Here is a 23,928-nt window from a genome sequence, read left to right as displayed (position 1 = left end):
AAGGTCCAGAGAGAAATTGAACGAATGAACCGCAACTAAAACTGCGTTTCTCCGAGTCTTCGTGTTGTGGGTATGTGAGTTTGGGTATCATCCCCTTAATCGGGGTTGGCAATGAAAAGGCGGCCAGAGGTAAGGGTGGATGTTCGCTCGTCGACGCTTCCGCGCCTCTTAAGCTCTTCTGCGGTTTTGACGCTCTTTTCTCTCGTAAGCGCCGAGTGCATGAGAGAGTTGGCGGCGAGTCTGGGGGCAGTTCCGAGCTCTCCGACATTGTCAGCGCGTTCAGCGCTGCTGCCGCTTCTCGTACTTTGTGCCTTGCCGCTAGCTGCGTCATCGACAATATCCTCGGGCATGGCATCCACCATACTGCCAGTCCGCTCAGGGGTATCGCCAGGGCTCCACCGCCGGCTGCTCTGGCTCCCCATGCCACCTGAAGTCCTGTAGGCGAGCCCCCGGCGGCCACTAGCGGTGCTGCTTCGTCCGCTGCTGCCGGTCCTGCGATGTTGTGGGCGACCCATGGTAGGCATGTCCTCGTCCTCGCTACTTTCGCCCTCGACTTCGGTAGCGCTCAGGCGCATGGGCACTCCTCCAACGCCGACGTGGTTCTCGCCCATGGCGTAGCCGGCATCAGGCGTCGTCTTTGCGTGGTGTCGAATCTTGGGGATTTTGGCAGAGACCTTGCCAGTGGTGCCGAGTCCAGTGCTAGTACGACCTGGAGCACCACCAGCGCCGGGGCGAGCACCGCCGGTAACCTCGAGAGTGGCGCGCATCTTTGCAGCCCGCTGTTGGGCGGCTATCCGTGGGTCCTCATACTGGGCTCGATCGCACCATACCGTTGCCTTTTGCTTGCGTAGGAGGGCGACATAGCCAGAAGGCTGGGGGCTGCCACCGGAGCGGCTGGAGATGGATCGCCGGAGTTCGGTGTTCGAGTTGGTGCGGTAGGCGGCAGGCGGCGGGATGCTCGATGCGGTGCTGAAGGTGTTGACGGAGGGAGAGCGCCGGGAGTGCTGGGGGTTATGCCCCGGCTGGGCGAGGTGGGTGGGCATTGGGGGATGCTGTAGTTGCATCGGGAAGACGTTGGAGGATGTTGTTCGAGAGCGAGAGTGGCCGTAGGCGTTGGTCTGGTCCAATGGCCCTCTCATACCCTGGGGCTCCAACATGGCGGAGGAGACAAGCGCGGGCGAGGGAGACGGCGACTCTTAAATGTCGTGGCTCGTGGCGTGTTTGCGCTGGCTTGGGCGAGGGAGGGAGGGTCTGGGTCTGCCCCGTCGGACGCGGCGCGAAGCTGACAGGAGGACCCAGAGTCCCAAGACAAAATGGGACAAAACGGGGTCGTAAAACTGAGGCAGAGGGCGGCGGAAAGTGAGACGGTGCTGACGGCGCGACAGCACAGCGGAGGGTCCAGGGCTCGAGGTCAGGAGCCGGCCAGCGTGGTCAAGGCCCAAACAAACTAGCACAGCGCGAGTCTGGGGGATTAACGATGAGTTGAAGGCTATCGCCGAAGCTGGGATGGAGGAGAAGAGGAAGAAAGAATCCCAGCCGCGGTGGTGGGTGTTGGCGTCAACAAGAAGGAACCTGGAGCACTCAGCAGGGCCGGAGCCGCCAGGCGGGCAGCCCAGTCAGTCCAACGTTGCATGGGGGGAGGCGCGCAGCGTGGGTGGGTTCCAGTGGGTAGTCGCCTGCAGGTGGATCACCGCTAGGGTCCGGTAGGTGAGGTGAAGGCCTAGCTCGAGCGCGCTAGCGGCGTGCGTTCAGCACTCACGCCGCTAAACAAGGACAAGAGGTACTGACGTCCTGACGTCCTTACGCAAAGAGTGCCATGGGTTGTCGACGCTTGGCTGCCGGCTTGGCCCTCATCACCACGCTCGCCCAGACGACTGCCGTGCTATCCAGTTTCAGCCGGTCGTGATGGATTGGCCTGGCTTGGCCTGGCTTGGCCTGGCTTGGCCTGCCTGTGCGTTACCTCAGGGCACTTCTGCAACAGACCCGTGGACGACTCCGGCCATTGTTCCCGTGGCACTGGCTGATCTCTGTTTCGGCCTGACTTTTGCTCCGTACCTTACTTTAACTTACTTTACGTTTACAACCCGGGTACGTACCGCGCGCTTCTTCTCTCCATTCCTGCAATAAACCTCCGAAACTTCAAGGGCTGGCCCGGCGGGGGAGCCGACATGCCATGTTACTGGACGTCCACGGTTCCGCCTGGAGAAGCCCCCAACTAATGGCATTCCCAGCCAAACAGCCAAAGGAGTCAGCCCTGCCGGCGTCGACAGCAGTGGGCCGTGGCGCTCCTGTGTGCCCAAGCTGAGAAAGAGGCCTGTCGCTGGCGCACTCTCGCCGGCTCTGGCGCGGGGGTCCCAGGCCGGGAGGTGACTGGCCCGAGATCCCTGGAGCGGCCGGGATCCAATCAGCGCACCACCAGCGCACCATCCGCTGTGATGTCATGCGCCAGCGCCAGCGCCAGCGGCACCTGGGCAGACGCTTACTCCTAAATTCTTTGTAGCCGCTTTTGGTCCGCCGTGTTTCCGACTACAACCTGCTACGTGGGATTGATTGACCGGAATGGCAATCGCAGTAACGAACAATGCCCTTGACCCCATTCCCCTCCCTTGTTCTCTCGTCGCCCCGGCCTGGCCCTCACTCAAGAAGCCGCCTACCTCCTTACGTGGCCATCCATGTAACTGCTACACGTAGGCCCCCGACGATCCGGGAGGGAGAAGGGAAAAAAGGTCCCCAGGTCCAAACATCCCCGCTGACCGTGCGTCTATGTTCTAGTCGGGTTGGCTCCATGCCGGCGAGTTCACGGTCTGGCTGGGCCTGTGGCTCTTTTGTCGGCCAGGCTAACCGCGAGCGTGAGGTGAGTAAGGGTGAGTAAGGGTGAATAAGGGCGAGGCGTGACATCGAGTGAAAGAATCGTCCCAAAAGGTGCCATGCCAAGCACCGCCCTTTGTTGCGCTGCGCTACCGCAACGGCACTCTGGTTCAATCTATCTCTCCCTCGCTCCCTAGATCCAGATGCGGGTGGGGGTTGGTTAGCACGCAAATTAGCAAGGAGCCAGCTAGAACCTTAGAACCAGGTCTGGAGCCCCCCGACGAATCTACTACGTGCCCGCCGCCTGGAGCAAGGTTTCGATAATTCCAACGCTCCAACGATGATAGCTGCGATGCCTCGCTTCTTGTTTCGCCCATCGTCTTGCATATATCACTCGGGCCCGAGGAAGCTACCGTCAGCCGGAAGACATCATGGACAACCTTAATGTCAGGGATAATGAGGCCGGTGACGCAATGCTGCAACCAAGGTCCCACGAGAGGAGATGTGATCCGACATGGAGCAACGCGGCCGGGGTCAGTGACGGTCACTCACACCAAAAGGCCCAGGTGAGGGATATCTCCATTGGCATTGGTGCTGGTGATTCATCAAAGGCCGGGGTGCGGGCCGCCCTGGGCCATCTCCAGCAAACCCCTCGAACATGTCTACTTCGCGGGGGAGCCCGGCCTATCTCGTTGGCCAGGACCACGGTGTCACTGCGGAAGATCTGATGCACATGAAGCCAAATGTCTCCACGCCTTGGAACAGATCATTCGATTCAGCACTGGCACCCGAGGGACAGGACCAAGGATTTGCAGCCGGCCAGATGCCGAATTGCGTTCGTCGTCACCTCCCTCTTGTCCTGGCTGCGCCGTGCCGTTGCAGGGAACATTCAGTCGGCGACATGCGGCTTACATAGTTCTGGCACCCATCGACATGGAAGCTGCCCGGAGTTGAAACATCGGGCCAGGGCAGCGAAACCTGCGTATGTAAGGGAATCCCAAGCAATGCGCAACTGATGGACCTGGACCGGAAATCCCATCAGTGTCGCTAGTACTGAGTGATTTTCCCCATCATTGTCCAACTCACTCAGCTGCCATGATATGATCCGATAACAGTCGGCACCACCACAACCACCACCGCTGCCGCCACCGCCGCCCGCCATCATTACCACCCACCACGCGCGCGTACCAAAAACCTTGCTCAGCCCATGCGTGCAGTTCATGTACATGCACCGCTATCGCGCCCCCTCGACATCAATTGGGTCTCCCTGGCCACCCCAAGCCTAAACTGACGATTTGGCGGGAACATGCCATACGGAGCCAGAGGCACGCATTTTTTATTTTATTTTGCCGTCTGCACCCATTTGCCATGTGCGGAGTACATTCCCAGCCCTGCCCAGCTGAGCTTATCCACCTCTAAAGCAAGCCCGCTCTTGGCTCCTAGGCTGGATGGGGACCAGCGACATCGCCCGTGTCTCGCTCGTTGGGTCCAGCGCAGCCATTAAGTTAATTAGAGGCTTGCTACTACCTGCTTTTTCTCTGCATCTTCTTCAGCCCCTCGAGCTCCGTTCATCGCCGGGGCTGGAGGTCGCGGGATGTGTGCAGGGATGTGGCGGGCTGGTCCTGAAGCCCCCTGTGACAGCGGAATCATGCTGCTTGGCTCATGGCCGTTGACCGACGTGCGTCCCTTGCGCCAGATCAGATGATGCTTGGTCGAGGAAACTCTCGACGAGACCGCATCGGGCAAATCCACAACCGAGTGGAGAGTTGAGAATCGCTGTTCCCAGTCACCTGTAGCCCGTCACCAGTCGCCAGTCCCCCAGGGCGCGTCATTCCACCGTCAGCGTTCCTCTCGACCAACCTTTGTGCTGTCAACTGGATAATGGGCGCCACGGCCTATAACACCAACAAGGTGACAGCACATCCTCCACACTTTTCTTCCATTCGCCTCTCGCGTGTCAATCCACCGCCTTGGGCTCTGCGGCCGTGGCTCTGCCTGCAACTGCACGACCAAACACCCATGCGCGTACATATGTAGTAAGCCCGCATCTCCACGTGGGTCGTGATTCGGTCATCGCCGTGCTGGCCAACTTTGGAATGCAGCCTGCATTGTTCCGTCGCATCCTCCCTCGACGCTATCCGGCAATTGCAGTCCTGGGCTTCGGGCCGGGGGCTGCAAGCGAAGATCCAGCGTCTGCTTTCGCTTTCGCCCTTCGCTCCGGCTTCAGCATGTCGCAAGAAATGGTCCAGCTCAATCGCCGTAGGAAATCAAGGAACATCCTCGCTGCCCTCGCCGCGGCGCCATCTCGCGTGGTCTGGATCGGTCTAAACGTCAGGGCGCCCGATGGCTTGCCAACACCTGTAACTAGCTCCACGACTAAGCAACTAATTAGGTTCGTAGTCCAGCCGCGCTCACAGGTGCGGACGACTCGAAAACCACTCGCAGGAAAGCTTATGTGCGATGGAAACGACAACTCTCTCGTCTGTTGCACACTCCGCCTCGTCCCAAAGCCCGTCCAGTCGGAGCAGCCAGGGATCCCCAGAGTCTCAGCAACCTGGCGCACAACCCAAACCAACCTCGCCTGTTCAGAGCGCCGCCATGCCGGTGGTTCCGTGCCGATGGATCCCCGCGAAAAGCAAACCCCGGGAAATCGACTCACAACAAGACCGAGACATGGGCCATGGCGTTTTTCAGATCTCGATCTGTCTGAGAATGCCACGCCGAAGAGGCAGGTTCCTTGGAAACTCTATGTAACAATGGCGGCGAACTTTCCAGGGCACTGTCTACATAATCAGCCCATCCCTGTTTCCTGTCACTCTTGGATGCAATGGGAAGTGTTGAGTAACATCGGCGTACCTAGCGCACCCGGATTCGTTGTGCCACGACGTGGTGTACCTGCCGAGCAGCCTCAGTGAGGCAACATCCCGCTTTGGGCGGTGTGATCGAGGTGCATCCTAGCTGGCACTGTGGCTGCCTGACCCAATCTGGCGAGACAACCAATATTTGGCTCAGTTAAGGCTCCAGAAGCTTGCTTTTCCGGTTCCAATGGCCTGGGAATGCGGACGAAATCAGGTCGTCATAATTAGTGGCAGGATGCAACCCCAAAAACGGATCGCCATCGTCGGCGAGGAAAAGAGCTATGTCATTCCGGAGAAGTTTGAACAGAAAGCAGGCACAGAATACATACCGAACCAGCAAGTCCTTGGCATCGAGCCCATCCGGGTCCCGGCAGATATCAGGAACCTGAGCCCGATCTCAACACCACATGCAGGCCCCCATAAGCATCAGCTTTCAACCAACTGCGTGGGGCTCCAGCTCCAGGCACGCCTCAATTGGAAAAGTCTCAGCAGCTCCAGTGTTCGCCAGCCGTGTGTTGGCCGGTGACTGGCCGCCCGGGTTCGCGATGTTAGCCAGGTCCAGTCAGCGGGTGACACTACTGCACCACCTCGCAGCCGGGGATGTCTCCTCGCGGTTGGCGGCGGTGGATCACCGCCAAGTAAGTACTATGTACCCGGCGCGGCCCAGCCGATAGGCATCTCGACATGATCTGTCAGTATCCGGTTCGCTGATTTGCGAATGCGCATGCCATTTGTTTGTTGACATATGTGCCCGCAGCTGCACGCACGCCTCGTCCCAATTCCTCAGCCAGTCGGGTGCCGGGGTCAGCAGCGTCCTGACCGATGCGGGGGGTCTTCAAACGGCAAAGAGCTTCAGCTAGGCACTTTGGCAGGCTGTTGTGCTTCCGAAGCTGCCTATTCGTTGAAGCTCTCTACACCGGCAATGATTGTTATGATGCTGCGGGGACGAGGAAACTTACGGTTTGTTTACCCTTGAAACGGTGTTTTTATTTGTCATTGATGCAGTTCACTTTCGGTATCGGATCAGATCAGTGTCGTCCGCATCCTACCGGAGACTGCACTGTTATCAGTAGGTTGGTCAATCGCAATTGATCTTATCTGGGCGGCTCCTCTGTCGCATTGCCCAAGCGAGTCGCCACCCAGACCGTGTTAGTGGCCAATTTTCTAAGACAGTGTTCACCCAGGCCAACACTTCGGGAACCTTCCGGACATGGCCGGTCCAGATCAATCCTCACATGAAAAGAAATCATAATATTGATGATCAATTAGCGAGGGTTTGTTTTGGGGAGGGTAGGATTCGGCACAGAGATTGATTTGAGATCGGCTACATGGAGCTCTCCCAGCATCAACCATGCAAGTCCTAAGCACCACTTCACCCGTTCGCCGGTGGATAGGTACACACTACTGATGCAACTTGCTCAAAACAGTTTATTCGAAACTGCCGTGCTTGTAGCCATTGTCCAAGAGAGAAAAACATGGCGAATGCGACCTAAACAAAAAGCGCGAGGTGACCAATCATGTTGGAGCGCTGCCAACGTGAAAGACCGATGGAAACATAGGACAAGATACGGAATCGCAAGACACGGCAGACACAGAAGCACAGGACACGATACAGAAACACAAGGTAACATGCAGAAACGTACAAAAACAAAGTGAAATATTCACCCTTCTATTAACTATTTACCAACCATCAATCCGCTCCCATGCTCCATTGTATAGACAGTGGCCTGTTTCTGTGACATTTACGCCTTGTTGCAATTTTCTGCGCACTTCAAGCAAATCCGACCGCCCTCCATGGAGATATCGACCCTCAGCGCCCTTCTCACGCACGGTCGATTATGTCCTATGTTATCGGTGCAATTGGCCCACTGCGAAATGGCCGGGCCATCGACGTGGCGTTGGAAAAAGTCCGAACCCGACTCTGGATAACCCGCGATCATGAGGCTCTCGGTCTGGCAATGAGGGTCTGCGCAAAGGCAGATGGCAAACAGGTATTCCAATCGACACATTGTGTTGTGTAAGTGGATTTCGACTTGTTGTTGGTAGTTATTTTCTCAATCTGGTCAGTGTCTGGATGGAAGGGAGTTTGATGGAGTTTCATGACGGCATTTGCTTGAGCTTTATAGACAGCATTTTAGGGATTTCCAGTTCGGTGTTCCGAGGATCATCTTTGTTCTATTTCCTTTTTGTTCCATTTCCCCTTTGTTCTTCTTGGTGTTCTGGAGATGCAGCAATTGATTGATTGTTCAGTCGTTGCTGGAAATCATTGTGTTGTTGTTCTTGGGAGAAGCTCAGTTCAAGACCTCATCCGTGCAGAGTACATGTGATCACGGACGGGCCGAGCCGAGGTGTTCACGATGGGACATGTATTTGCAAAAGGTTGTTTCCTTACTGTGGGAACTTCTACGCAGCAAGATGATGCAGTAGGGAAGTCTCAGTTAAAAAACCAGGATCGACGTGTCCCCTGTCGAGACAGGTGCTTCCATCATCTCGGGAAGCGGAAGCGAGGATCATCATGCGCTGTTTTGGGTAGATTAGATCAGACACTTGTGGCACTTATCGGCCCACCGAATGCGATAAGAAGAAAAGCAGGGCAGATGATAGCGGCATCTCCGAAGTTGAGGCGTTTGCAGAAAGGCGGAAAACCGTTGAGATGCTCCGTAGTGGCTTCCCCAATGACGTTCTCCATCTTGTTACAGGTGATAACGACGTGCCTATTTGGTACGGACTAATCATCAGCGGGACAAAATGGCGGCGAAAATGGAATGCGTTTGCCCTGACTGGCCAGGTTATTCCCAATATGGTTCCAGTTCCAGCGCACTGACGACCGGAAGCAACAAAATCTTAGCGGCCCAACTCCCCGGCTTGCCCCCTAATGACTCCCCTGCCAGCGCAGAACCAGGAGGGGCACCACGTTGACGCGGTGAGATCTCTCACAGGCCGGATCTTCACCTGTTGACGACGCGGCAACGGCGTGTGCGACAAATGTCTGCGAGACATCCTCCGAGTTCGCCAAAAAGCCGACCAGTCGCATCTCCGAGGCCTCGACCTTGATGCCCCACGACGTCCCTGCAGTCGCCAGGCCTGTGCTGGCAACGAAACCGATCTCATGAAGTTCGCGAAGGATCTCGAGCGAGAAGCTGTGCCTGGTAATTCCTCACGCGACCCCCAACCCCCCCCGGCTAACGGCTCTACAATTTGTCGAGGGCAGCTGTAAGGATGGTAACTAACTCCCTATGCGCTTGTAGAATGGCGCATCAAGTATCTCAACTACAAGGCCGGCAAGAAGTACGTTAAGGCCGTGTCTCGAGCCATCGCCCGCGCCAACGCCTCCCCCAACATCGCTGGGCAGCTTCGGGCCGCGACCTTTCTCCCACCCGTCACGCCGCGACAGACGTTCCGCAAGTCGAGGGATTCCGGCCGCAACACCGCTGACGGGAGCGAGGGCAATGGGTCGTCGACAATCCCCACCACGGCGTCCTCGGCGGCCACAGTGAAGCCCGTTCCGTCCCCTTCGCCGCGGCGCAACGAGAGCGACGCCTTGACGGGGTCTGGCGATAATCGACATTACGGGAGCTTTGTCCGGACTCCCGAGGAGGGAGTGTCGATATCGACCACTAGCAGTCACAATGACTTCCAGCTGCCAGCTCCGGCGATCAAGGTCCAGTCCAATTCCGCCGATGCCCCAGACCACGACGGAACCATACGACGAGACTTCCAGCCATTCAAACATCAAAGAAGCTCGACCTTGAACGTTGCTCCGCCGGGTTTGTCCCCCGCATCGCCTGCAATGGCATCGATTTCGAGACGCCCGACCGACCTCGGGTCTCCTAGCCATCTTCGCCGGCTATTCACACACACATCGACGGGCCGAAGCGATCGAAGGGTCGACATCAACATGCAAAACCTCGACTTGGTGCGAGAAAGGGAGCAAGATTTCTTCGAATTCCTAGATACCGAGCTCGAAAAGGTCGAGGCCTTCTATAAGATGAAGGAGGAGCAGGCCGGACAACGACTGGATATCCTGAGGGTGCAACTACACGAGATGCGAAACCGCCGAATTCAAGAGATGGCCCAGGCTCGCTTTCAAGACGAGCGCGCCTTTCAAAACCACAACGGCACCGGCGAGAACGGAAACGACAAAATCAATGGATGGGTCAACCCTATCAAGTCCAAGATCTTTCCCCTCGGGGCTAACTCCAAAGCTCTCCAGCGGATGGGCCCAAGCCCAAATACAAACGGTGGGACAAATGGCGGCCCCCAAGGTGACGCCGCGAGGGACTACATCCGACGACCTGAGGATGACGAAGTCTCCTACCGCACTGCCAAGCGCAAGCTAAAGCTGGCCTTGCAGGAGTTCTACCGCGGACTGGAGTTGCTCAAGTCGTACGCCATGCTCAACCGGACCGCATTCCGAAAATTGAACAAAAAGTACGACAAGGCCATCAATGCTCGACCACCCTACCGCTACATGAACGAAAAGGTCAACAGGGCATGGTTCGTCAACAGCGACGTGCTTGAGGGCCACATCCAGGTCGTCGAAGACCTTTATTCACGCTACTTTGAGCGTGGTAACCATAAGCTAGCAGCCGGCAAGCTCCGTCAGCTCACCAAGAAGCCTGAGGACCAGTCCACCAGCATGTTCCAAAACGGCCTTCTCATCGGCACCGGCGCTGTCTTTGCCATCCAAGGTCTCATCTACGGATCCCAGCTCCTCTTCGACGACGACCCCCGGGTCAGGGTTAGGACAAGCTATCTGTTGCAGATATACGGTGGCTACTTTCTCATGCTTTACCTCTTTGCTCTCTTTTGCATCAACTGCGCTATCTGGAACAATAACAAGGTCAACTACCCCTTCATCTTTGAGTTTGACCAACGCCACTCCCTAGATTGGAGGGAGCTGGCTCGGTTTCCGAGTTTCTTCTTTCTGGTTCTTGGCCTCTTCATGTGGGTCAACTTTAGCGGATATGGCGCTGAGGGGATGTACATCTACTACCCCGTGATTCTCATATTTGTCACCACTATTCTTATTTTCTTCCCGGCCCCGATACTGTGGCACCGAAGCCGGAAGTGGTTCGCCTATTCTCATGTAAGTCTGTCCCGAGTTATAGGTTCTCTCGGGGACTGATGCTAATGGTGTGCAAAGTGGCGATTGTTACTAGCTGGTCTCTATCCCGTCGAGTTCCGGGATTTCTTTCTTGGAGATATTTATTGTTCTCTCACATATGCAACTGCGGTATGTCTTGAAGCAGCAACTCTACCAGCGCAACTGGCTAATTAGCACCCAGAATATGGAACTGTTTTTCTGCTTGTATGCAAACAGCTGGGAGAATCCGGTGCAATGCAACTCCAGCCACTCTCGATTGCTAGGTTTCTTCACGGCGATGCCGGCCGTCTGGCGTCTACTTCAGTGTCTACGGCGATATAAGGACACCAGCAACATCTTCCCGCATCTTGTCAACGGCGGCAAGTACACAGCGACCATTTTAGCCGCCGTCATGCTCTCATTCTATCGGTTTAATAATACCCATACTAATCTTGGCCTATTCATCGCCATCTCCAGTATAAACAGCATCTACTGCAGTAAGTATCACATCTTCCCATTTCCTCAAACCGCGCTGACATGGCCCAGGTATCTGGGATCTGTTTATGGATTTCTCTCTACTCCAGCCCCAGGCGCGGCACTGGTGTCTGCGCGATATCCTCGCATTGAAGAGCCGTTGGCTTTACTACTTCATCATGGTCGTGGACCCAATCCTTAGATTCGCGTGGATTTTCTATGCCATCTTCACCCACAACACGCAGCATTCCACCATCGTCTCCTTCATGGTTGCCTTCATGGAGGTCACCCGCCGCGGCATGTGGACTCTCTTCCGCGTCGAGAATGAACACTGCGCCAACGTTGCTCAGTACAAGGCCTCTCGCGACGTGCCCTTGCCCTACCGCATCGAGCCGCTCACCGACCGCGCCAGTTTGGACACCGTACCCGCTTCACGCCAAGGCACGGCCACCTCCTCTGGCTTGGGCCGGCAATCCACGGCTGCGTCCACGGGCGTGGCTGGTTCCATCGCTGAGGACGGCACCATGCGACGCAGGCCGTACGGGCTGGCTCCCAAGCGCAACTTCTCACGCATCCTCGCCGAGGCCCATAAACAGGACTTTGAGAAGCGTCGCCGCCCCGCCGAGCAGGCGGAAGAGGAAGAGGCGGCCCAGGGTGGACAAAGCGATGACGATGACGACGATGACGATGCTGATGAGTCTGAGAGCTTGTTGGCAAGAGAAGCAGATGACCTGGTGCGGGACGCTAGGTAAACGGGATGGAAGAATGTTAATGGGATGAAGTACTGAGCGTGACAAGGCCGAAAACGTAATAGACTGTGCATATGGGAGGCGATATACAGACGGCCTTGGACAAGGTCGGAATACAAAGGCGATGTTATCTTTTGGTGTTACAGAATATATTGGCATAATCGAATACACCGTTCTACTTAAGCACATTCTAAATGCAATGATGAAAAAGGTATCAAAAAACCCGACTTAACCCCAGCTTGTCCAATGCATCCCAGCACGCCCACGTTTAGTGCCACTCGGCATCAACCTTCTCCCAGTTATCCAAAAAGCCCTTGAAGAACTTGACGCCCAGGCCAGGGTCCAGAGCACCAGTGGTGGCGCGAATCGAGTGCATGCTCAGCTGGGGCAGGCCGGCATCGGCAGCGCGGACACCCATCATACTCGAGAGAGCAGGGCCAATGGTGCCGCCGCTGCGAGAGTCGTTGCGGATCTGGAAGAGCTGGGTCTCGCAGCCGGCGAGCTTGCCGACGCGCTGCAAGATGGCGGTGGAGACGGCGTCGGTCGTCATGTGGCCGTTGCTGTCGCCACAGATGACGATGCCGACGTTAAGCTTGGGGACGTGGTCATTGAGGTACTTCTCGAGGAAGTTGGGGTTGCCGGCATGGGTGACATCGGCAGACAGGAGGAACGACTTGGCGTAGGTCTGCCCGATGAGACCAGGGCCATAGGTCTCGGGGTTGAGAGCTTCGACAGTACGCTCAACAATGAGGGGAAGGAAGTTGCCCCTGGCACCTTGGCGCAGAAGTGAGCCAATCTCCTCATCGTCGAAGAGGGCCACGAGCTTGATGCTGCCCTCATTCTCGTCGTTAGTTGCGGCGAGGAGACCGGTCAGAGCTGACCAGGAGCAGATCTTGTCGTCGATGCGGCCGGCAAAGATGAACTCCTTGTCCATACCGCCAGTCCGAGCAGGCTGCAAATCAAACAGTTCTAGCTCCCAGTTGACGATGGAGCTATAAGACTCGATGCTGAGCTCCTTGGCGATCAGCTGGACCAGCCTAGGTGGCTGGGTGTTGACAAAGGAGCCAGCAGGTCCCAGCGGCTCTGACGGAGTGTTTTTGGAGCTTTCGAGGCCAATGATGGGAACAGCCTGGGTCTCGGCGTTGTTGGTGCCCATCATACCGACACCGAAGTGAGGAGCGAGAGTGGGAATCTTGGCGATCGGCCAGTCTAGCTTGACCAACCTCGTAGTTGTCTTGCCCGTCTCCTCATCCTGCACTACGACTCTGCCGCCAATGCTCAAGTCACGATCCCACCAGGTCGCGTTGAGGGCGCCAGCATAGGGAGCGACGCCGAGCTCGACATATCCGGCCTTGTTGGGCTTGGTGCTCACGGGCCGGAGCTTGGCGGTGAGGGCGTCGATATGGCCGCCAATCATGGCAACTCCATTGCCGGGCTTGTACGCCTTTCCGACGGTGAAGGCAATCAGAGAGCTGCCGTTTCGGGTAACCCAGTATTTGCCACCGGGTTGCACCTTGTCGGCCCAGGAGTCGCGTGTGGAGAGCTAGGCGAGTCAGTACCACTGTAGGTAGGACGGGAAACCTCTGTACTCACCTCCTTGAAACCCAACTGGTTCAACTTTTTCGTAAAGTACTCCACGGTGTGAAAAATGGTCGGGTTCTCCTGCAGGAAGTCGCAAAAGGGCTTGGTGAAGGCGGCAGGCTCGATGTCGGCGACTTGGCACAGGCGACAGGCCTGGTCCTCAGCGAGGTGCCAGTTGACCTGCCCAACCTCGCCGGGCGCCAATTTAGCGATACAGGATGCGCAGGCGCGGTTGTCTCTCGTATCTCGACCGTCCATATCGGCGAGCACAAAGTTGCGCGACGGGCTGCAGGACTGAGGGTTGAGTGTGGTCCCGACTGGGCTGGGGGCTGGGAGGGATGACGATAGCGCTTGTTGGCGGAGCGAGAGGGTCGATGCGCGGGCGCTGAGCATTCCAGGCGTGAGCTTGGTCATTGTTCCTGGAGGATTGGACGGAAGCTGGGGGAGGGTGAGCGCTCGAGATAAATAGACTGGCGAGGGCGGAGATGGTAACGGAGAAGGGTTTGGGAGCTGTTGACGTAGGTGTGAAGATGGTGGATGACGAGCTCGGGACGCGGGACGGAGAGTCACTGCGCCTCTTATCTTGATAAGCCTTATCAGTTGGCCGCCTGGTTGCTAGGCAAGGTAATTTCCCAAGGACGTGGGGTGGCTCCAGCTCGGTGAAATACCCTATACCAATACGGTAAACACGATCCAGATGTGAAACCCCATCCATCTCTTGTTGTACTAGGTGTTGCAAGAATTTCTAATCCACAGTATTTTAATCATCCAGTGCCAACTCTTGCTGGCTTCTCTGGTTTACGGCTGATCAGGGTTGAGGCTGGAGTCAGTGCCATCGTTTGGGAATCTCTGTTAGAAGCTAGAATCGCATGTGGAATCATGACCCTGGAAAACATCTTGAGTATTGCTCTTCGTAAACAGCTATGAGGTCCTTATGCTACAGTTCAAGAAGAACGAATGTATTCAACACGTGCAGTAAAAGGATAATTATTAGACGTCAATTAGTGAATTTTATCTCACACTTGTGTAAAGACAATTCTTGAAGAATAGACTAGAATTAAAGGTCAAAGGAGTTTTGTTTCTTCAACTACTTTACTTGCACAGTAGATAATTATCAGCGGGATTGAGCCATGTAGTTATAAACGAAATAGCAATAGCTGTATTTGCGAATAGCAATTCTCATCATTTTACTCACTTAAAGGGAAATGGTAGAGTTTCTAATAAATCTATAAGCTAACAAACAAGAGTCCTTCCAGCTTTCTGAGGGCCATCCAAGGGCATGGGGTTCTAATCAACTATAGTACATGGTTTGCCTAATGAAAGTTGTAAACCTCCGGAGGCACCCCCAATGGACGCCTCCGGAACATGACGGAAGGGGAGTGTTCAAAATCGTCCTAATGAAAAAAGTGTCGTGCCTCATCCGACAACCCTGAATCATCCAAGACCTTGGGTTTCTGAGTTGGGCCTTGTCCTGCTCATTGAGGTTCTGGAATTGGAACGAAGCCACTAAAAATGTCCATCACATTAATCCCAAGAAGGAGGTCGTTGTCCGCAATCCACGAGTCTTGGGATGGGATATTCCTATCCATGGAATAGAATCCACTACTGTGGCTATCCATGGCACCGAAGTTCTACATTAAAATCGTTATTAGAGGCTATTAAAGAATACACAGAAAGGTATCCGTGGGCTTACCTGAAACATGGGTGAAGTGTTCTGCTCGCCGGCAGATATTGGGACTGTGCTGTCGCCCTGCATTTGAACCCCAAGGACCCCGGGAATACTTCCAACTGATAGACCTTGGGTTTGATCTTGGTGTTGTGAATTGTCGCGATTCGTGTCATTCACATACTCCCGAGCAATTTTTGCGAACTCCGCGATCAACGAACCTGGGAGGGACCCATCACTTGCATACTCTATGCGAGAGAAGTGGCCACCTGCAATGTCCAACAGGGCAAGATTGCTGGCTGCATCCTTGTGTTTCGGATCATTGATGATTTCTTCAAAGAGAACAAAAAGTGCAAAGATGGGAATACCAGCAAGCATCCTGGCTATATCAGTGATACTGGACGAAATAGGAGTAACAGTAGGAAAGGAGGCTGCCTTACATAAGAGGAGTCGAGGGTTCGACATCGATAAATGGAGTCAACTCCAGAACGGATCTTGACATGCTTATCATCGTCTGCAGCGCCTTGGCTCTACTTTCACGGACTGAAAGGTCATCGTGATTTGCTGGAAGTTGATGGTATGCCCTGGCGAGAATCAAACGGAAGCTGTAGTACAGAAAATGGGTCCATAGCAGTGCAGTCCCAGACACTGGCTTTCGGAATTGATACTGGTTGCAAAGGGGGCCCGGCTGTTTATCTTCAGGCAGTGAGCTTCGCCATTGCTCTAGGTCGTTGTCAATGTCATCAATTGTCGACATGTAGTAGCCCGTGTCCTTTTTCGAAACCCCTGGAGAAAAGAGGCTGGATAAAGCCCGGGAAAGAAGTCGAGAGAGGCGAGCAAATGTGAGAAACCAATCAAAGGTGCCGAATATAGATTCTGGAATGCAGGGGATGGGTGTTGTGATGTCGATATCAATGAACGCCTATTACTGTAAGCATCACTGAATAGATACTGAGATAGAAACGTACCGAGCTGCGGCCAAAGTAAAAACTTGACATTTTTTCCAAAGAATATAGGACCCAAAATGTGCGTCGAAATGCCTGAGTTGCTGCACTGCCGAGATTGACTTGGGCAAGGTTTTGCGCTCGACGGGTGGCCTCCGTCATGACAAACTTCTCTATTGAGAGGCATGATATTCCAAGTGAGTAGATGGCGATGGTAGTCATGGCTTGGAGAATCAAGAGGGAATCCGGTGATTGAACGAGCTCGGGGAACAGAGCGAGAGAAACGGAGAATAATTGCCCTGCCTGGCCTTTACCAGGCTCGAAGCCGCCCCCACCATCGTAGAGGCATCCTAGAGCTAAGACGGAGTGGTAGAGGGCAGAGAACGCTTTGTTTTCTGTCAAGACAGTGGGCAAATCGGCAGAAAATGCAGTCGATTCGAAGGTACTGCGGCTCAAGTGAGGATATATGGGATGGACACGCTCAAAATAGGCTGTGGTGTGTTAGCTTAATAAGAGGCGATACACATTGGAGACTTGTTATACCAGAAATGAAACCTGCTGCGGCTGTTCTGTCATTGAATGGACCGGCGCGCCCCTTTTCCAGAGATATCGAGCGAGCTGAAACTTTGTCTGGCGACTTGACTCTGCTCTTGAGAACCGAAGAGAATCTCTGGACGAGCTGGTCGACTTTGTTGTTCTGAAGTCTAGCTGAAAGTGAAGCTAGCCTACTGTCGGTAAAAAAAGTGATTGTGTATGTACCACCTGGATATGTTAGCGGTGGGCAGGATCCAAGAACAAGACCTTAATACCGAAGAGGCCATTTCCCTAAATGAGCCAATGTCAGTTAAAGTCTATTAGAAGAGGCATGCGGCGAGTTATCACCCGAACCGATAAGCCTGAGCGAATCCTGGGGGTGTACATTTAGCGCGAGACGTCGGTTGTTGTTAGATTCCTCGGAGGTCAGGGTTCTCGATAGGAGGTGGTCGATGTAGAGATTGGAATGTGACACTGGCGTTGATGGTCCTCCTTTTCCAATTGGAATATCGCATGGAGCTACCTGAACATTGAATCCATTGTTAGCGGATCAACGGCTAAATCCATTGACAATTTTCTCATGGAATAGAAAGAGGCAGATGATAACGTCATTGTGCTAGGGGAGAAACAGATCTGAAGCGGCATACCTTGGAAGCGTCAAGGAGTGGTTTTACTGGTGAGCCATGCCCCCCTGGCAGTACAGTTGCCGCTGTGACTAGCGACTTGTTCACTGAGGCCCGGCCCTGTCAGCTTCGGGAATTGGGCTCGGGGGCGAACACGGTGTTGCTTACCATTTTTCCGAAGCGGAACTTTCCTCTGGCCGAAGAAGCAATCTATGCCTCGTTGCTTTATTCTTGTCAGACCCGTCCATGAAAAGAGTGGGCAACAAAGGAGTCCAAGGACTCGAGGCCGAGCTTACCGAACAACCCAGGCATGGCGAAGGAAAGCCTACGCGGATTAGAAAACGAGCAAGCAAAGGTAGAGGGAGGAACAGGGGATATATTCCATACCTGAACATCGTACTTTGCGCGTCTTGCAGGCGTCGCAGGCCTTGGACCGCTTGGTACTCCGGAGTCGTTGGTCCATCTGCGAGACAGCGTCGAGACAGTGTTCGTTGCCGACGTGACCTCCACCCCTGGGATGCGGGAAATCTGCAGACCTGGGATTTCCCGGAACAGCAGAAACATATAGCACGCGTCAGAAACGGGACGTCATGAATGTGGTTATGCTGAGGAAGCAAATTCCGAACGCCAGCTCCGGAGGTTGACGTTGGGAGGTCTCGGCGCCGACTTTCCGGATTCGGACTAGCCACCGGGTATCAGGGAATCTGCGGCGTCCGCTTTTCTTGCGTTTCCCGAAGCCTGGACCGCGTATCTGACGATGGGGGCGTCAGGATATTCTACTGCGGCGCCGCTGATTTATCGGTGCTCTGGCAGGGTGATCCACTGCGGAATTCCTGCTGGGTCCCGGAGTCTAGCTGCGGCATCCCAAACGCCGGCAGCCCTTTGTCTCCCGAGATGAGCTTCTCGTCCACCTGACGCCGTCGTATTGCGGCGTTCTAGCGGAGGCCTCGTTGGCTGGCCGTGACATGTGAATATCTCCCGTTGGAAAATTCCAAGGATCAGGTCGTCGGAGATGGGAGATGACGCCAATCCCGACGTGGGAGATCCCGAGATAGACATCCGATTTACGGTTGGCTGATGCAAGTGCCGCTCCATCCACGTTTCCACCTGTATATAAATCTATGTTAAAGTTCCCCTGTACTTTCTCAATGCACTTTGAAGCATCTCCATTCGTTTCTCTCTACTTCATTCTGCTTCAATTTCCCTTCAAGGCGCAATTCCACTCTCTTCCCGCCAATGGTCACCATGGCAGAGTTAGAGAAACCCCGGGAGCGTGCCTCTTTGTCCTCCGATGATCAAGCCGACGGATCTGACACCATTTCAGAGAGCGCCGAAGAGAATGTCGTCAGCCTAGCCAGATCCTTCTCTGTTTCACGAACCTTCTCCGCCTTTCCACCAGATATCAATCCATTCCTCTCCACAGATCCCAAGCTCGATCCAAACTCTCCGGACTTTGACCCCAAGCGCTGGGCAGGTGCCCTCCTCCATGCATTCTCACGGGATCCTGTCAAGTACCCTCGCCATACTGCTGGAGTCTCCTACCGGAACCTAGGTGTTTATGGGTTTGGCACCTCGACTGACTACCAGAAAGATGTCCTGAATGTTCTATGGGAGGCACCCCTGAAGCTTGCAGACTGGGCCGTTCGACGAAAGAGCAAAATTCAGATCTTGAATGGGTTTGATGGCTTGGCTAAGAGTGGCGAGATGGTACTCGTCTTGGGCCGACCTGGGAGGCAAGTGACAGTTTGCATGATCTCCTTGGCCATTGTCTTGACGTTTACTAACTCATCACAGTGGTGTCTCTACTTTACTCAAGTCCATATCTGGGCACACGCTTGGGTTGCATCTTGATACGTCCTCCGAGTTCAATTATCAAGGTTGGTCCTTCTTAGAACCCATCTGGGATAATGACTAACGGTATCCAGGCATCCCATGGAACGTGATGCATGACCATTTCCGTGGAGAAATCATCTACCAGGCTGAGACGGATATCCATTTCCCACAGCTCACCGTCGGAGATACTCTCCTCTTTGCAGCTCTTGCAAGAACGCCACAGAATCGTCTTGATGGGGTGTCTCGAAAGGCTTACGCCCAGCACCTCAGGGACGTCGTCATGGCCATTTTCGGAATTTCCAATACGATGAACACCAAAGTCGGTGATGATTTTGTTCGTGGTGTTTCTGGGGGTGAGCGAAAACGTGTCAGTATCGCCGAGGCAACTCTCAACCAGAGCACCATCCAGTGCTGGGACAACAGCACTAGGGGCTTGGATAGCGCAACCTCTCTTGAGTTTGTCAAGACTCTGAGGCTGAGCACACGTATGGGAGGTACAAGTGCCATTGTAGCCTTGTACCAAGCCAGTCAGCTTGCGTACGATGTAAGTTCTCCTACAGAAAACATCTGAATCTGGACGTACTAACCATTGTTTTCTAGGAGTTCGACAAAGTCGCCGTCCTTTATGAGGGTCGACAGATGTACTTTGGGCCCAGGGAGTCAGCGAAAGAGTATTTTACGAACATGGGGTACCACTGTCCCGATCGCCAGACGACGGCTGACTTCCTCACCTCGTTGACCAACCCTTCTGAGCGGATTGTGCGACCTGGCTTCGAAGACAAAGTGCCTAGAACGCCGGACGAGTTTGCTGATGAATGGAGAATGAGCCAAACGAGAGCAGAATTGCTTCGAGAAATCGCCGCCTTTGAAGAACAGTACCCACTACATGGCCCTGAGCTTCAGAAGTTCCGCGAAGCAAGAAGTGCTCAACAGGCACCACTCCTGTAAGACATTTCCCAGCCTCATTGATAACTTCCCGCTAAACATCAGCCAGGCCAACATCAAGTCCTTACACGATCTCCATCCCGATGCAGATCCAGCTCTGCATGACCCGCGGAATCCAACGGCTCCTTGGCGACAAGACTTTCTTCGTCATCACCGCTCTAGGCAACTTTTTCATTTCCCTTGTCCTCGGAAGTGTCTTTTTCGATCTCGCCGACACCGCAGAAACTATGGGCAGTCGGTGCTCGATCATCTTCTTCGCCATCTTGTTCAATGGATTGAGCAGCGCTCTTGAGGTGAGATTGGAAATTACCATCTCCTCGAACTTGTACTGATTCTCACAGATCCTTTCTCTCTATGCACAACGACCCATCGTTGAGAAGCATACTCGCTACGCACTCTACCGGCCATTCTCTGAAGCCATATCATCCACAATTTGCGACCTGCCACTTAAAGTCATCTCTACCCTGGCATTCAATGTCCCTCTCTACTTTATGTCACACCTTCGTCGGGACGCTTCAGCTTTCTTCATATTCTTGCTCTTCGGGTTCAGCACCACATTGACGATGTCTATGATTCTCCGCACCATTGGCCAATCCACCAAGACAGTTCACCAGGCTCTAGCCCCTGCAGCATTGCTGATCCTTGCACTGGTCATTTACACCGGTTACATTCTCCCTACGCGAAATATGAAAGGATGGCTCAGATGGATCAACTATGTGAACCCAATCGCATACGGATATGAGGCCTTGGTCGCGAACGAATTCAGGAACCGAAGTTTTCCGTGTTCGATAATGATCCCAATGGGTGGTCCCTATGCAGACGTCACCCCGCTTCAACAGACTTGTGCTACTGCTGGAGCGGCTCCCGGTGACAATTTCATTGTCGGCGACACCTACATTGAAGCAGCATATGGCTATAAATATTCGCACCTGTGGAGGTAGGTAGTGTCAAGTCACTGCCTGGATTACTCACTAACGCGAGCAGGAACTTTGGCATTCTTGTCGGCTTCTTTATCTTTTTCTCACTGGCTTACATCTTCGCTTCCGAATACTTCTCACTCAGCCCTTCTAAGGGCGAGGTTCTCGTCTTCCGACAAGGATATCGACAACGCCAGTCTAAATCTCGCGATGAGGAGTCTGCTGACGTTGGAGTTCCCCAAACTTCTATCCCCCCGGACACTCCTGCCACAAGCTTACCTGGCACTGAGAAAATGATTAAAATCCAAAGACAAACGGCTGTTTTTCATTGGAAAGATCTGTGTTATGACATCAACATCAAAGGAGAAAACCGACGGATCCTTGACCGAGTAAATGGATGGGTAAAACCCGGTACTTTAACGGCCCTCATGGTGAGTCGAATGCTATTGAACGGCTGCAAGTGAATGCTAATATGATATTAGGGTGCTACCGGAGCTGGAAAAACTACCCTCCTTGATGTTCTTGCAGACCGAGTTACAATGGGTGTTGTGACTGGCGATGTCCTCCTCAACGGACATCCACGATCAAATTCTTTCCAAAGAAAGACCGGCTATGTTCAACAACAGGATATTCATCTGGGAACCTCGACAGTTCGAGAAGCTCTCAGGTTCAGCGCCGAGCTTAGGCAGCCTGCTTCGACAACCAGGCAGGAGAAATATGAGTATGTTGAAGAAGTGATTCGGTTGCTGGAAATGGAAGCATACGCAGATGCGGTGATAGGTGTGCCAGGTGAAGGTATGTATGAATGGCGCTAAATCACATTGCTGATACTAACATTTTCCTTGTAGGTCTCAACGTCGAGCAGCGAAAGCGTCTTACTATTGGTGTCGAGTTGGCCGGCAAGCCCGATCTTCTGCTATTCCTCGATGAGCCGACCTCAGGCTTGGACAGTCAAACTGCTTGGTCTATTACTGCTCTCATCCGAAAACTTTCGGACCACGGACAAGCAATTCTTTGCACTATCCATCAACCTTCTGCCATGTTGTTCCAACAGTTTGATCGCCTCTTACTCCTAGCTCGGGGCGGCAAGACCGTGTACTTTGGCGACATTGGCGAGAATTCCAAGGTTATGACCAACTACTTTGAAAAGTTTGGGGCAGTCCCTTGCTCTGCAAAGGAGAACCCTGCGGAGTGGATGCTTCGCGTCATCGGTGCCGCCCCAGGTGCCCATACGGATCGAGATTGGACAGCTACTTGGAGAGAAAGCCCCGAATATACCGCTGCTCAAGCTGAGCTGGAAAAGCTCGCAGGTCTTAGAGCCACGGCTCCGAGCCCAGAGAGTGCTTCCGATTCAAGCACCACCTATGCAGCCCCAGTTCAACTCCAATTTTGGGTTTGCATGAAGCGTGTTTTTGAACAATACTGGCGAACACCGACTTACATCTACGCCAAGTTGCTTCTTTGCTTGGGCAACGTTAGTTTTAATGCACCCTGGCCTGTTTAGAATATTGCTAATGGTTCTCAGAGTTTATTCATCGGCCTCTCCTTCCAAGACTCACCTCTTTCGATTCAAGGTCTCCAAAACCAACTATACTCGATCTTCATGCTTGTTGTCATTTTCGCGTTCTTGATGTACCAGACGATGCCGAATTTCATTGCCCAGAGGACTCTCTATGAAGGGCGTGAAAGGTCCTCGAAGACGTATTCCTGGTATGTTTTCGTGGTGTCGAACCTGGTGGTTGAGATGCCGTGGAACTCCTTGGCTGCACTTGTCATCTACCTGCCGTTCTATTTCCTGGTCGGTATGTATCAGAACGGTGAGGTCACCGGTACGGAGCACGAAAGAGGTGGCTTAATGTTCTTACTGTTGTGGGCTTTCATGATCTACGAGGGAACTTTCGCAGACATGGCCGTGGCGGGTGTGCCCACGGCAGAGATTGGTGCTACCCTCTCGCTGTTGCTGTTCATGATGACTCTGATCTTTTCTGGGTAAGATTTGACGACCCTCACCAATTCCCACAGAACATTACCGTTCAGATCGACTGACTCTATTGATAGCGTTATCGTTGCATACTCCAGCCTTCCAGGATTCTGGAAGTTTATGTATCGGGTCTCGCCAATGACATACATCATCAGCGCAATGCTCTCCGACGGCGTAGCAAAACAAGAAGTTCAATGTTCTGCTATTGAGTTCCTGACATTGCAGCCCGCCAACAATCTCACCTGCGGTGAATATCTCGAGCCATTCATGCAAGCAGCTGGCGGTTCGCTCCAAGACCCGTCGAGCACCGATCAGTGCATGTTCTGTTCTGTTGCTCAGACTGATGTATATCTGCAGGCGGTGGGAATAGAATATGATGACCGATGGAGAAACTTTGGACTAATTTGGGTATACATCATCTTCAATTGCTTTCTTGCGGTAGGCGTTTACTGGCTGGCAAGGGTTCCCAAGAAGAATACATGGGCTAAGGTGAAGGCATTATTCGCTCGAGAATGAACAGGGTTCGACTTCGAGAGGGGGAAGGGAAGGTAGACAATACACACACATAGACTGGACAAAGTTAGACACTATTTTCATAATTTGTAGACATTTTTAGAGTATTGTTATTCGTAAGTAGATAGAAATTGCAGACATTTATTAGGGCATCTTGAGACAAAACTCAAGTGAAGTCTAAGTTATCCGAGATGGCCGCTTTAATGCCCTCGTTCCTTAACTCATCTATGCCACCCTAACCCCGTGCTTTTCTAGGAGGATTCTAGGCGCTACGGAAGAACGATACACTTGAACATCACCGTTTGATATAAATACCAGTCCACCCGGGACGCGCCGTCTCTCCCCTCCCCCTCTTCTCCTGTACCACACGGGGCCTATAATTTCACGGCTGATTTGTGTCTCGAGAAGAGACAAAG

The 23,928-nt window shown here is 53.7% G+C and overlaps 8 protein-coding genes across 8 annotated transcripts; 5 read left to right on the top strand and 3 right to left on the bottom strand.

Moving 5' to 3' along the window:
• Positions 1 to 95: 95 nt before the first annotated feature.
• Positions 96 to 1,157, bottom strand: BGZ61DRAFT_474359 (uncharacterized protein; the record flags this gene model as incomplete). Its single annotated transcript, XM_046248569.1, has 1 exon — positions 96 to 1,157. One exon carries the CDS (start codon positions 1,155 to 1,157, stop codon positions 96 to 98), a length of 1,062 nt encoding a protein of 353 aa, XP_046108492.1.
• A 1,275-nt stretch (positions 1,158 to 2,432) lies between these two features.
• Positions 2,433 to 3,051, top strand: BGZ61DRAFT_445100 (uncharacterized protein; the record flags this gene model as incomplete). The annotated part of the gene is made up of 1 exon (XM_046245034.1): positions 2,433 to 3,051. A coding segment is annotated over exon 1 (287 nt), but the record flags the coding sequence as incomplete, so codon positions are not given.
• Positions 3,052 to 5,898: 2,847 nt separating this feature from the next.
• BGZ61DRAFT_164774 (uncharacterized protein) lies at positions 5,899 to 6,711 on the top strand. The gene is made up of 2 exons (XM_046237507.1): positions 5,899 to 6,304; positions 6,424 to 6,711. The coding sequence occupies exons 1-2, from the start codon at positions 6,074 to 6,076 to the stop codon at positions 6,640 to 6,642; spliced, it is 450 nt and encodes a 149-aa protein (XP_046108490.1). The 5' UTR covers positions 5,899 to 6,073; the 3' UTR covers positions 6,643 to 6,711.
• A 702-nt stretch (positions 6,712 to 7,413) lies between these two features.
• BGZ61DRAFT_164797 (uncharacterized protein) lies at positions 7,414 to 8,273 on the top strand. The gene is made up of 2 exons (XM_046237508.1): positions 7,414 to 7,683; positions 7,917 to 8,273. Exons 1-2 carry the CDS (start codon positions 7,505 to 7,507, stop codon positions 8,083 to 8,085), a joined length of 348 nt encoding a protein of 115 aa, XP_046108489.1. The 5' UTR covers positions 7,414 to 7,504; the 3' UTR covers positions 8,086 to 8,273.
• A 502-nt stretch (positions 8,274 to 8,775) lies between these two features.
• Positions 8,776 to 11,978, top strand: BGZ61DRAFT_345091 (EXS family-domain-containing protein; the record flags this gene model as incomplete). Its single annotated transcript, XM_046239757.1, has 5 exons — positions 8,776 to 8,815; positions 8,915 to 10,755; positions 10,813 to 10,902; positions 10,955 to 11,249; positions 11,299 to 11,978. 5 exons carry the CDS (start codon positions 8,776 to 8,778, stop codon positions 11,976 to 11,978), a joined length of 2,946 nt encoding a protein of 981 aa, XP_046108488.1.
• A 265-nt stretch (positions 11,979 to 12,243) lies between these two features.
• Positions 12,244 to 13,970, bottom strand: BGZ61DRAFT_528956 (aminopeptidase I zinc metalloprotease-domain-containing protein; the record flags this gene model as incomplete). Its single annotated transcript, XM_046253336.1, has 2 exons — positions 12,244 to 13,518; positions 13,569 to 13,970. The coding sequence occupies 2 exons, from the start codon at positions 13,968 to 13,970 to the stop codon at positions 12,244 to 12,246; spliced, it is 1,677 nt and encodes a 558-aa protein (XP_046108487.1).
• Positions 13,971 to 14,756: 786 nt separating this feature from the next.
• Positions 14,757 to 17,920, bottom strand: BGZ61DRAFT_445092 (uncharacterized protein). Its single transcript, XM_046245033.1, has 11 exons — positions 17,711 to 17,920; positions 17,620 to 17,648; positions 17,492 to 17,546; positions 17,348 to 17,430; positions 17,086 to 17,223; positions 16,976 to 16,991; positions 16,710 to 16,928; positions 16,191 to 16,657; positions 15,663 to 16,144; positions 15,250 to 15,601; positions 14,757 to 15,187 (listed from the first exon to the last, which is right to left on the bottom strand). The coding sequence occupies exons 1-11, from the start codon at positions 17,784 to 17,786 to the stop codon at positions 15,032 to 15,034; spliced, it is 2,073 nt and encodes a 690-aa protein (XP_046108486.1). The 5' UTR covers positions 17,787 to 17,920; the 3' UTR covers positions 14,757 to 15,031.
• Positions 17,921 to 18,137: 217 nt separating this feature from the next.
• Positions 18,138 to 23,663, top strand: BGZ61DRAFT_503951 (ABC-2 type transporter-domain-containing protein). Its single transcript, XM_046251780.1, has 11 exons — positions 18,138 to 19,056; positions 19,118 to 19,200; positions 19,249 to 19,700; positions 19,757 to 20,100; positions 20,151 to 20,394; positions 20,443 to 21,038; positions 21,086 to 21,449; positions 21,501 to 21,813; positions 21,867 to 22,492; positions 22,544 to 23,007; positions 23,077 to 23,663. The coding sequence occupies exons 1-11, from the start codon at positions 18,560 to 18,562 to the stop codon at positions 23,513 to 23,515; spliced, it is 4,422 nt and encodes a 1,473-aa protein (XP_046108485.1). The 5' UTR covers positions 18,138 to 18,559; the 3' UTR covers positions 23,516 to 23,663.
• Positions 23,664 to 23,928: the final 265 nt, after the last annotated feature.

Source organism: Ilyonectria robusta, assembly GCF_021365365.1.
Source record: "Ilyonectria robusta strain PMI_751 chromosome Unknown BGZ61scaffold_4, whole genome shotgun sequence".
NCBI classification, from domain to species: domain Eukaryota; kingdom Fungi; phylum Ascomycota; class Sordariomycetes; order Hypocreales; family Nectriaceae; genus Ilyonectria; species Ilyonectria robusta.
This window is presented reverse-complemented; position numbering and strand designations above follow the sequence as displayed.

Bases quoted from the DNA above. Each gene is read 5' to 3' on its own strand.
- BGZ61DRAFT_445092 (XM_046245033.1), bottom strand. From the start codon at position 17,786: ATGGACCAACGACTCCGGAGTACCAAGCGGTCCAAGGCCTGCGACGCC. The intron at 17,649-17,710 runs GTATGGAATATA...TAATCCGCGTAG, and splicing joins GCGCAAAGTACGATGTTCAG to GCTTTCCTTCGCCATGCCTG. The intron at 16,658-16,709 runs GTATAACAAGTC...AACACACCACAG, and splicing joins CGCAGCAGGTTTCATTTCTG to CCTATTTTGAGCGTGTCCAT.
- BGZ61DRAFT_164774 (XM_046237507.1), top strand. From the start codon at position 6,074: ATGCAGGCCCCCATAAGCATCAGCTTTCAACCAACTGCGTGGGGCTCC. The intron at 6,305-6,423 runs GTAAGTACTATG...ATGTGCCCGCAG, and splicing joins CGGCGGTGGATCACCGCCAA to CTGCACGCACGCCTCGTCCC.
- BGZ61DRAFT_164797 (XM_046237508.1), top strand. From the start codon at position 7,505: ATGTCCTATGTTATCGGTGCAATTGGCCCACTGCGAAATGGCCGGGCC. The intron at 7,684-7,916 runs GTAAGTGGATTT...TTGATTGTTCAG, and splicing joins CAATCGACACATTGTGTTGT to TCGTTGCTGGAAATCATTGT.
- BGZ61DRAFT_503951 (XM_046251780.1), top strand. From the start codon at position 18,560: ATGGTCACCATGGCAGAGTTAGAGAAACCCCGGGAGCGTGCCTCTTTG. The intron at 19,701-19,756 runs GTAAGTTCTCCT...ATTGTTTTCTAG, and splicing joins CCAGTCAGCTTGCGTACGAT to GAGTTCGACAAAGTCGCCGT. The intron at 20,101-20,150 runs GTAAGACATTTC...AACATCAGCCAG, and splicing joins GCTCAACAGGCACCACTCCT to GCCAACATCAAGTCCTTACA.